The sequence below is a fragment of the Thalia democratica genome, chromosome 6 (assembly GCF_965202585.1).
Source record: "Thalia democratica chromosome 6, ktThaDemo2.hap1.1, whole genome shotgun sequence".
Lineage (NCBI taxonomy): Eukaryota > Metazoa > Chordata > Thaliacea > Salpida > Salpidae > Thalia > Thalia democratica.
This window is the reverse complement of record NC_139170.1, coordinates 26,008,445-26,020,172: the sequence shown is the minus strand read 5'-3', so window position 1 is coordinate 26,020,172 and position 11,728 is coordinate 26,008,445. Positions and strand designations below refer to the sequence as shown.

At 25.6% G+C, this 11,728-nt stretch overlaps 1 protein-coding gene across 1 annotated transcript; it reads right to left on the bottom strand.

Moving 5' to 3' along the window:
- Window positions 1-721: 721 nt before the first annotated feature.
- Window positions 722-7,013, bottom strand: LOC145837727 (exosome complex component RRP4-like). Its single transcript, XM_082945155.1, has 7 exons — window positions 6,878-7,013; window positions 5,183-5,288; window positions 3,974-4,040; window positions 3,255-3,404; window positions 2,860-3,070; window positions 1,285-1,445; window positions 722-1,014 (listed from the first exon to the last, which is right to left on the bottom strand). The coding sequence occupies exons 1-7, from the start codon at window positions 7,005-7,007 to the stop codon at window positions 928-930; spliced, it is 912 nt and encodes a 303-aa protein (XP_082801281.1). The 5' UTR covers window positions 7,008-7,013; the 3' UTR covers window positions 722-927.
- Window positions 7,014-11,728: the final 4,715 nt, after the last annotated feature.

Here is an 11,728-nt window from a genome sequence, read left to right as displayed (position 1 = left end):
CACGGTAGGTGTTTAATTTTAACTGACGAAAATGACTCTTATTAATTTGCACAGGGTTTGTTTATGAAAAAATACTTTTCAGTATGCTCTTTTTTACTAACTAGATCCTAACAGAGATCCGGCCGGACCCGGACATTTTTTTCAAATTAGAATCCGGCCGGAACCGGACTTTTTTTTCAAATTAGAATCCGGCCGGATCCGGATATCAGACAAAAATGGCAATATCCGGCCGGACCCGGATAGTGAGTTCGGTACATCACTAATAATTTTATATTTTTATGTATTATAACAATAACTCAAAAGAAATTGAAATTTTTGACCACAATAGAACTAAGCTTTTTAAGTTTTTATTAAATCAACGTTTACTTTCCCATTTTTTATTTGAAAACTAAATATAAAAATTGTATATTATCAAAATTTTCTGGATACAGCGGTAATTTAAAAAAATGTATAACTTCAATAAATTAAACTATGATGATTTACTCTTTTATTATTTTGTTGAAAAGCTGTTTCTTTCCAACTAATTTTGACTAAAATATTAGTATAATTAAGTTATTATATATAAAAAACAACGAAATTACTTAAACAGAATCTTTACCAGAAAAATTAAAATTAAGAAATTAAATTAATTTTTAAAAATTCATCATTCTTTAAACTAATTCACAAATAAAGTTATAGTATAAACTAAATCAACTTTATTAATATTATTGAAATACCAGGGATACAACTATCTAAAATTTAACTAACATTTATAAAAAAAGACCTTTTTTATAAACAAATTAAATTCAACTGCAGCTTAAATATTAGAAAAAAGAAAAGGAAACGAAAGTTTAAAAAACTTAATATTCTAAACTAAATACAAAATTTCAAAAAAGTGACTATTAAAATTAAACTAATCGTAAATAATTAACTAAAAAAGAACTATAGTTATTGGCCGTTTTTAAGTCTTTGAATTTGCACTAAAGTTTTTTCTTTGATCTCTTCTGCTACCTCTTCCTTTAAAATATCCTTGGGCTGTAAAATTTTCACTTATTTACTTTAAACACTTTAGATTTAAGAAAAAAGTTGATAAGCTTAAATAAATACAATAAATTTAAGTTTACGTCAATATTGAACATGAAAAGTTATTAGTCCATGTAATTAAGATATGTTTAAGTTGTAACAAAAAAATTTAAATAACATAATTCTACTCATCATATTAATGATGAAACATATTCTTAGCATGCCAATAATATCGCATTGAATTTAAGTCAAAACTGAAACAAAAAACATAGAATCAACCACCTCGTAATCGAGTGAAGCTTCGTAGGCGTACTGCACCGAAGTGTCGTACAAATAAACTGAGTGGGGAGCCAGACAGTTGGTGATGACGTTTCTCACCCGGCACATAACCTCCCTGTCTTCGATGCTCACCAACGACTTGTCCAACTCGAACCCCCCGTCGCCTGTCGTAACGTCATTATAGTTAGTTACGGCGTCAAAAAAGCGGTTGTGACAACATAATGCAATTGTAAGCTTTTAAGTTTTTGTCAACTGACGCACTTGTTAGACTAGATTTTGATATCTTGAAAAAGTAGTGCATCCTTTGGAAAAAGATGGTATGAAAATATTAATTAAGTGATTGTTTAAACTTATTGTAACATACGCTTTTAAATATTCTTTTTTTAAGATAATAAATAGTTACAACAATATTATATATTTAAACAGAATATAAAGGTCCAAAGATAAAAAAAATTAACAACTACTATTTGATATTAATTTTACTTTAAATTCCTTACTAAATAAAATAACTTCGCTAGATTTGATTCATTTTAAATAAAAAACATACACCAATTTTTTAGGTAGCTAACACCATTCAACTATTATTGTCAAAAAAACATCTGTTATAACAAACAAGTACAGTACACTACCGCTTAAGTACGCAAATTGAACCCGACCAAAAAGTGCGTACTTAGCACGGGTAGTGCGTACTTTTTGACGATATAGTATAATATGAAATTTAGTTGTTTTTTTTTTCTTACAACTAGCCACCAAATAATTAAGTCAAATAAAAAAGTCATTTATTTCAAATAACATTTAAAACATAATTCTAATTTACAAATTTTTTTAATAGATTTTAAAATGATTTATTTTTTCTATAAAAAGCTTCTACATAAATAATACATATATTTAATATAGAAAGTCAATGTCAGTCAATGATTTAAAAAAAAATATTAAGCTACATTTTGTTTTGTTAGAGGGAAAGTACCAAACTACTTTGTGTTTACCAAACATTTTAAAATCATCAATGTATGTACATTTAAGTTAAATTATGACTTAGCTATTTTGTATATGTAGGTTTTTTTAACTTTGTCATCTATATTTATTTATTTTATAGCATTACAGCTCAAATATCATTATTCTTTTTACTTTTCTGCAACCACAACATAAGTATTTAGTTTGTTAACATTTAATAACAGGACTGTCACAATCTCAGGCCACTTGGCCTACTCAGGATTACTCACCCTAGTTTAAAAATTGTGAAAGTTTCAGGCTAACTCAGCAGGTTGGCCATTCTACCTGGAAACATAAAATAATCTGGAAAAACTTGATGATTGAAAATTTAGGCAAAAAAACTGGAATTTCTTGAAGTTCTAGTATAATATCCTTTACTTTGTCTTTCTGGATAAGTGCGTACTTAAGGCGTGATGCGTACCAAAAAAAGTGCGTACTTAAGCGGTAGTATACTGTACACCAGACTGTAATTGCTTTACTGCTTGCTAAAACAAATATACAGATATTTAAACAGACTACTCATTAAACCAATCTTAAAACATAATCAAAAAACAACCTAGCTTACCCAGTATAACACAAACATACCAGTGTTCTCCTTACTGACGGGCGGAGATATCCACACAAAGCCGTTGTTGCCCAGTATGATGTTGACTTGGCTGTACTGAGCATTGAGGTGGATCAGGTGGTTCTTCTGCCGTTTGACCAGCGACGGCGCCACTTTCAGCAGCACGCCCTGACCCAGTTTGCCGTAGCGCAAGCTGCGCGTGTGAAGCGACAAAGAACCGTCCTGGTGCACCTGTGACGTCATAACAACAAAGCTTGTGATTTCGTAAATTAAATTAAGCCTTTACAAACTTTTAATCTATTTCAAAGATTTTTATAACATAAAAGATAAATACAACATAAGCAAATAGACGTAATAACTCTAAACTAAAAATTCAAGTTGAGAACATGAAAGAAAAATACAAGTTTAAACAAACATTTTGAACTTCGGCGCTAATTAGATCGCCTTCCTTCAAGTACTCTCTCATCGCAAACTGGTCCGCAGCAGTTCTCTTTCTCAGCTCTCCGCCTTTTAAATTGATGTTTGATAGGTCCAACCTACTGTCCAGTCGCGAGTTCGTGTCCACCTAAAGTTGGGGAATTTTTATAAAAAAACTGAAATTTTTACTTGTAATTAAGTTGAATTTCATCAGATAGTACAGGTCTACCTAAGTGCTTTTTTTTTTAATTATTAAATACAACACGAATTTTAGTATTGTTTGGTAAATTCAAATTTTTAAAATGACTTATATTTATTATTCAGAAGTTAGTGCCCTTGTAAAATAGAACTGATTTACTGACACAAAGACTCTGATGAAGATTTGAGTTTAAAAATTAAATTTTGAATACTTCTATAATGTCTTACTCTAGTTCATTCTTTTATTTTTAATATTGTTACATATTTACTTAAAACGCATTTCAAAAGTGTTCAGAGAGATTTTTTGCAAGAAAATTTCCTAAGTAACAGAGTTGCTCAAAATTTAGTAGACACAAAATTTTAATTTTATGGCCGTCTATAGAGCTTTCATACTTAAAACCTTAAGTAAAACATGTAAAAAAGAATAACAAAACAGTTGCAAGTTTAATTTTTAAATTCATCACACAATATCCAACAACATTGAAAAAATAAAAATGATACTCAAAATGTATGTCTTACTTTCCATCTTTTTTGTTGCACTTCCTTAATCCTGCCCACAATGACATCTCCCACTTCTCCATTGTATCTAAAAATAAAATAATTTATGTTTTTTATTGTTAATAATTAATATATTTCATTATTAAATACTTTTTTTTTTTTTACAATTAAGAATAAGTTATTACATCTTAAATATTTAGAAGTTCAAAAAAAACTAAACAGTTTTGTTTAAAGTTTTAACGTGCATAGATTTTTATATACTGTGCTCAAAAATTTTAGCTACTGATAAAAGTATTTTTAGAATAAGGAAACTTTTTAGCTATGTTATTATCAAATACTATTTTTGTTAATCAATTACTACTTTCTATTCACATACCTTCAATTCAAAAATGAGAACTGAAACTATGACTTTAAATAGCTATATCTTAACTAGTTATCAACAACTCTGATTCTAAAATATGATGTTGAATTCGAAACAACTTTAATGTGATAATTAAAATTCTGACCATTTAAACTTAACAACTTAAATCCAACAGTTTAAATTATAACATCATTAACATATATATTATACTTACATGATCATTTTAGTAACATCTTAACTTAACCGGTGGTTTTCAACTTACTTTTATTTCTTGTATTTGTAAAAAGAAACATTAGGTAACTAGTTTATTAAAAATTACAACAACTTTTCATTTTAATTTTCTTAGTTTAAATAGTTCCTATTTTTATTTTTAGATTTTACCTTTAGTAATCTAATTTCAAAACTTAAAATATCAAATTCTTAAACTATAAAAACAACAGAGTTGTTATAATTTTGATTATTCGAGCTTTAACTGTTTTAGTTTGACATATTTTATTTGAACTTTCAAATTTTAATTCATGTAAAATTATTTCAAAGTTGTTAAAAAGAAGTGTTATTATTATATAATTTTGTTGACCAAATTTGACTGGTTGTAAGTTAAATTAAAATGTTGAAACTTGATAAAAATTATCAATAATCTAAATAATAGTTTCTAAACTATTACTTCACATATTTGATGAAGAGGATTTTTATTTAGTTTCACAGGGAGTTACACATTGGTATTAACAATTTAATCAAGTTTTAATATACTTATTTTACCGTTTGTTGAAGAAGTATAAATATATTTCTCATAACATTAACATGCGTTTTCTTTTTTTTAACACTTGGTTTATTTTCGTTCTCTTGTGTCTCACAATTTAATTGTAAACCTGCATTTGAAGGGTTTGACGCATATAAGCTTGTTGATTGGTTCAACAAGTCCTGCAACTGATGCAATGATTCTCTTGTCCTCTTCATCTTTTGTTCCATATGTGCCTGGTCAATCAAAATGTATCAAATATAACATAATTAAAAAACAAAATTATATTATCTTTATTTGTATACAACTTAATAAAATGGTGATATAAGTTATATTTATATCTAATTTAACTAGAGCTAATCTTGTTTGGTTTTCAGACAACTAATTCATAAAGTTCTGAGTTGAGCTTGTTTTTTTGAGAACTATCTAAGAAAAACTAATTTAACTATCATATTAAAATATAAATTTAAAGCAGTAGACTAAGATTTCCATAAACTGTTTAAGTTTTCCTTGTATATAATTATGTTTAATTATCAAAAATTAAATTATATGTACACAATATTTTTTTGTTTGTTCCTTCAAACAAAATACTAAAAAACCATATTTGTTGTCAAAAACTTTGATATAAACAACAAATACGCATGTTTTATTGACTAAAATTTCTAATGCTGTAATGCTGGATCAAAATTTAGCAAGAAATTCTAATACTAATTTTAAAGTTATAAATAAACTCTAAAATATTTTTCAAACATGAAATGACATTATTTTTTCAGTACTATGTAAAAGTAACTATATTTTTGTTAATAAAAAACTAGCATTAAAATATCTGATAAAAAAAATACAAACTTACAAATATTTATAATAAAAAACGCAATACTTTTTTAAGCAATATATACTTTGAAATATTTAAAAAAAACCAACAATGATATTATGTAAAATCTAAAGCAAAAATGTAGAAAAATGTAATGCAATTTTAAAGACATATTGTAACTAGGTACTCACTTAAACAATTTAACTTTAGTTGCCAAAAGGATACAACCATCCAATAAATAAATAGTAAAATCACATTATTACTGAACTGGTCTATTAACCTTCAAATAAAGCTTCTAAAACGTAAACTATTTTGCAAATACCGATCTTTAAAAACGATTGTGCCACATGCATAACATTTTAATAATAGTATGATTTATTGTATTTTTTAAACAATGGAAGCTAATTGTAATATTACACTTTATACATGAATATAACTGTTAGTATGTAAGTTCAGGTATTTTGACCCAAGTCATACTATTTGGTATATGTAGATTTGTTGTGTTAAGACTAAGATTAGAAAGTATTTATGAGGAGCGGCCAGATTTACAGAAAATTGTTCTTTGCAAAATAAAAACTAACTCAAAAACTTAGTATGTTACTTCACTTAGATCAGGGTTGCAAACTGCAATCTGCTGACCAAATTTAAATCACCAAGCAAAATTTTTTGGTTCAAAGAAGCTAGTTCAATATTTTTTATTACAAAAAATACAAACATAGTATTATGTTGCTTATGAGTAAAGTTCTGCTTGTTTTACGTTTATTTCATTACACATTTGATGTTATATCTTTTTTCAAACTATGAAGTACAACTTAAATTACTATGGTTATCAAAAAACTTTATCCTTTCTATGTGACCCACAAAGAGTTTTTTCAGTTAATATGGTTTGTTTCTTACAAAAAGCTACTAGCCCTGATCTAGATGCTATAGTGACATTTATATACCTTAAAATTAAAAATTAAAACAAATCTCTTAAGCAGACTAACTTTTAAAAAGTTGAATAAAATAACTAACCATGTCCTCTCATATAATTGCTCCTTTCAGTGCAAACATCACCAGGAGTTACCAATTTACCTCCAAAATTACCTAAATCATCAACAATTGTTCTCCTTTTAGAAGGCAACCTAAACTCCACTTTAGACATTTTATATTATTCTAAAAATATGTTGTAACACTTAATTTACGTAAATTTGTATAAAACTATCATTAATGACTTTATAGTACAATAAAGCATTATTTAATCCTTTAGATTGGAGCATGATGTATAAAAGATAGAATGGTATAAACAATTGTATGAAAATAGTCAACTTTAGCACTAATCAAAAATTTAAATATATATTAACAATATTTAATTTAAATTTCAAATATATTTAATAACATTTAAACCTACTTAAAATATTTAATTGTTATTCAACAATTGTACAAAAAAAGGTTTAATGGTTAATAATATTTCTGGTTTGAAAAATATTGCTTTTAGTGGTTAAAAAAAGTTCAGTCTTAAATTCTTAATATTTTACAAACTTCAGTCATTTCTTAACAAAAAATATTATCTTTAAGACACTTAAGGTGAATCCAGGAATTTTTTCTATCCAGGAAATCCAGTGTTTTTTTTTTTGTTTTTTTTTTGAAAATTGCAATTATCCAGTAAAATCAAATTTAGTGAAAACCCTATTTTAATTTTTAACAGCTTTTAGTTTTCAATCTTAATTTTCTCTAACGACTGATTTAGAATCATTACTTTATCCTTAAAAATTTTATTGTTCAACACATGACTGTTGTGACATATAACACAGTTGTGGCTCTATGAGACAAAAAATACAGCCTGAATTACATCAAAACAACCTGAAGTCAGGGTTTCCAAATGTTTTTGACAAACTTTCTCCATGTTTTCAAAACTTCCTCCAGGTTTTTAAAAGCACACATTTTTGGGTCTATTTTTAGTTCAAAGTTAAGTTTAAGGTACAAAACTGTGATAAATAGTATAAAAACATTAAAAAGATACTCTAAAACTATTTTAATGTGTTTTTTAATATAAAAAAGTTAATGATGACAAAAAAAAAATTATTTATCTAATAGGTAATTTGAGTCAAATCAAAATTCTACTATTTAACGTGTTAAAATTGTTTAAAATTTCAGGTTTTCTCAGGTTTCAAGGCAACCCTGTGAATCAAAAAAAAAAAGTTTTCAAAATTGAATAAAACTACTTTTATCAAGGTCAAATACTAGGGTTGTACTTTTTTAAGTCAAAAAAAAAACTACCCTGAGTGACCTTAAACTTCCCTGGGTCATGCTTGTTTTTTTTTTTTTTTAAATCTTTAAAAATCTTTTTGCCTCTGGCACAAACTACTTAAATCACATGCTCATTTCTAAACTATAAAAATACAAAAATATAATATTTTTAAACGAACAGAATTAAAATTATTGTGGTTAATCTACTACAAATGAAACTTTAACCTCTGATGTAACAGTAAGACAAGTTAGTCTATACTCATTTTTTAGTTGCTTTTGGTGAAAAAAAGTACTTATAAGTTATAAAAAACAACTTATTCAATAACTTAAGTGTATATAAATGTTTAGTATAGTGTTACTAAACTATATAAGTAACGAAAACTGTAAAGTTATTAAAACTTTTTAATGCATAGCTAAACTTTTATATCTCTAAACTGTTTTGTTTAGTATAAATATAATCATCATAAACATTAGTTTTAGATTTTCAACCAAAGTTACAATGTTATTTCTAAGAATAGTAATGAGCTAGCTGCAAGGCTAAAAGTGTTTTAAATTAGCATTTCAAAATCAATAAAATCATGTTCTTGAACAAAATTGGGTAATTTCCTAGGATGATGTCGTACCAATATCACTATTTTAAACTTTCAATTTTTCATTTTTATAAAACAAGTATAGAAATAAAAAGCTCCAAATAAGTTTGAAAACAGAGACCGTAAGGTAAATAAAAAGAACAAGTATAATAATAAAGAATAAAATATAATGTATAAAAATAAATTTTTAAATATATTTTTAAAATTTTAAGTTTTGTTTACGTATATAAATTAATTTTATTTAACACAAAGTTTAAAATAATGCACGCACACTTATTATTTAAACTAAGCGATGTTTTACAGATATTTATTAAATAAAGAATAACTATAACTATTTACAAATAGAGATGAAGACAAGCTGTTTAGAGCAAAGATAAATTACTGCAACTTCTGCTGACCTTTCATCTAATTTCGATATTTTAACTACATGTGATTTATTGTGACATAAATAAAATATTCTCACTATGAAAGTTTGTATTTATTTCAAATTAAAACTACAATAATAAATCTTAAACAGAATATATCCTTCTAGCTACATGAAAATTACTTATCTAACACTTGTAAGTGAATAAACTAAGTAAATAAACTTAAACAACTAAAATAAACAAACTTTATACATAAACTGTTTTATTAATGAATGAAAATGATACCTAATCAATGTCATGAACTTTTAAATTAAAATAAACTTGTTTCGTTGATAAACACATAAACTAATGCTTTTCGAAGTTCTATCATTTTAATTGTATAAAGAAATAATGTGTAAAGAAGTAATCAAAAACAGAAATAAGAAGTTATGTCTAAAACACTTATTTTATGACATTAGCTGGGGTAACAAAAAAAAAATTACTAGAATAATAACTTTTTCATAACTAGTTATTTCATATTCCATAAAAAAGTTTACTAGATAAATGTATTATAATTAAATGATAATAAAAAATAATATCAGTGTTTGACTTGATAACCAAAATATTTTTCATCCACATGCCACCTGGTCCTTAGACCAAACTTTTTGAGCGCTTTATTTTCTATTGTTCAATAAACAGTATATAGATTAAAAAATAAAATAACTACAACATAACAATAAAAACAAAGAAAATAATAAAATTACTTAAAAATTAAATTGTTTTTTGGTTATTTATGCTTAGTAATACAAAAAAATGTATTAAATTCTTTTAGACTTAATAACTGAAAGGTTTGTTTGTACACCCAGATTCTTAGACCAAACTTTTAGAAAGCTTTTTTAACGTTCAATTAAAAATAATAGTTGTTTACAGGCTATAAGTTTTTGCACGTACAATAGTTTTGCTTTATTTAGCTTAAAAACCATTTTTTTTTATATTGTCTATACAAGTATATGCACGTACATGGTTGCCACTGATCAAGCTGAGAAAAATTTTCTGACTTTTTACCAAAATTTTCCTGACTTTTCTAAATCAGTTATACTTATATAAATTGTTCACTTAGTTTAATGAAATACTACCCAAACTATTTAATATAAAATCCTTATATTAAAAATCAATTAAAAAAGAATATACTTAAGTAACTTTAAAAAATAGACATAAAAAAGTTAACTATATATCTGTTGTTTAAAATATTTCCTCTTATCATTTAGTATAAAAATTTGTAACAAATAAATATACTCTTATTTACTTTAAAAATTAAGTTACTCTACAAAAAATACAAACAATAAGTAATTTTAATCTTGGCATATACCTCTCTTATAACTTAAGTTTATAAATTTAAACAACTTTGAAAAAAATTATAAAGAGGTAAAGTATACACATTAACTTGTTACATAAAATACTAAACTAACTGCTTAGTTATAAAGAACTCAATAATTTAAACAAAAAACACTTTGATTCTAAAATTATGCAAGATAAACTTTTGTGTATATATCACAGTTTCACTATGGAAGTGTCCTTGCTACAGATCATCAATACTAAAAAGCTACAAAATCTGCTTGTTCAAGTAGGGTACTTGTTCAATATGTTAATAGAAATTGTTTGCAGTTTTTTAAAGGATATTTTACTAATCTATACCAGGTTAAGGTATTGGAAATAAAATTAAATATTTTTGTAAATTTCTAAGAAAATTTTGGAATTTTTAACGACTTTAAAGGACTTTTAATTAATTTTTACCATTTAGCTTTGGAAAACAAGGAATTTTGTAAATTTAAACTGACAAAATCAGACTTTTTTTTTTAATTTTATCAAATTTCCTGACTTTTCCTGACTTTTTTTCAAAACCCCCCATTTTTTCCTGACTTTTGTAATTTCTTTTAATTTTTCCTGACTTTTCCTGATTTCCTGACCGAGTGGCAACCCTGCACGTATCTAATTTTTACCAACAATGGATATTTTTATCTTACAATTAAAGTTTGCTTATAACAAAAAATTATATCAAAAACAAAAAAATACTATATATTTATGTCACAATAAAGCTTTGCATATATTTAAATATATTAAGTAGTTAAAAGGTCTTTAGCTTGTCTTCATCTCCATCTGTAAATAATTAGAGTGAGAGTCATAAAGAACTCCCATAAATGTAAATAAAAGAGTGAGATTTGTTAAATTTTGTGGTAAATATAATTTTATAGCCTACCTTACATACATATTTTTTTTTATTTTTTTTTTAAATTAGTGCGTATTTTAAGCTGGAAGCGTACTTTTAGTAGGGTGCGTACCTTACGTTGGTCTCTATTTTCAAAATTTATTTTCTTATTTAGAGCTTTTTATTTCTATACTTGTCTTATAAAAGTGTAATATTGAAAGTGTAAATGTCTTATCATAGTGTAAAATTGAATGAAATATTGGTGCAACATCATCCTAGGAAATTACCCAAAATTGAGTATATAAAATAACAACATATTGAAATTGGATTTACTAAATCTCATTCTAGATTTAGAAAAAAATCTGCCCACCAATTTTTTAAAAATCAAACTGCCCTGAGTTATCCTGAGTTTTTAAAAAAGTCAAAATATCCTGAGTTATTCGAAGTCTCCCTGAGATTTTCTAGAATTTCAAAATACCAAAAGTTTTCCTGAGTG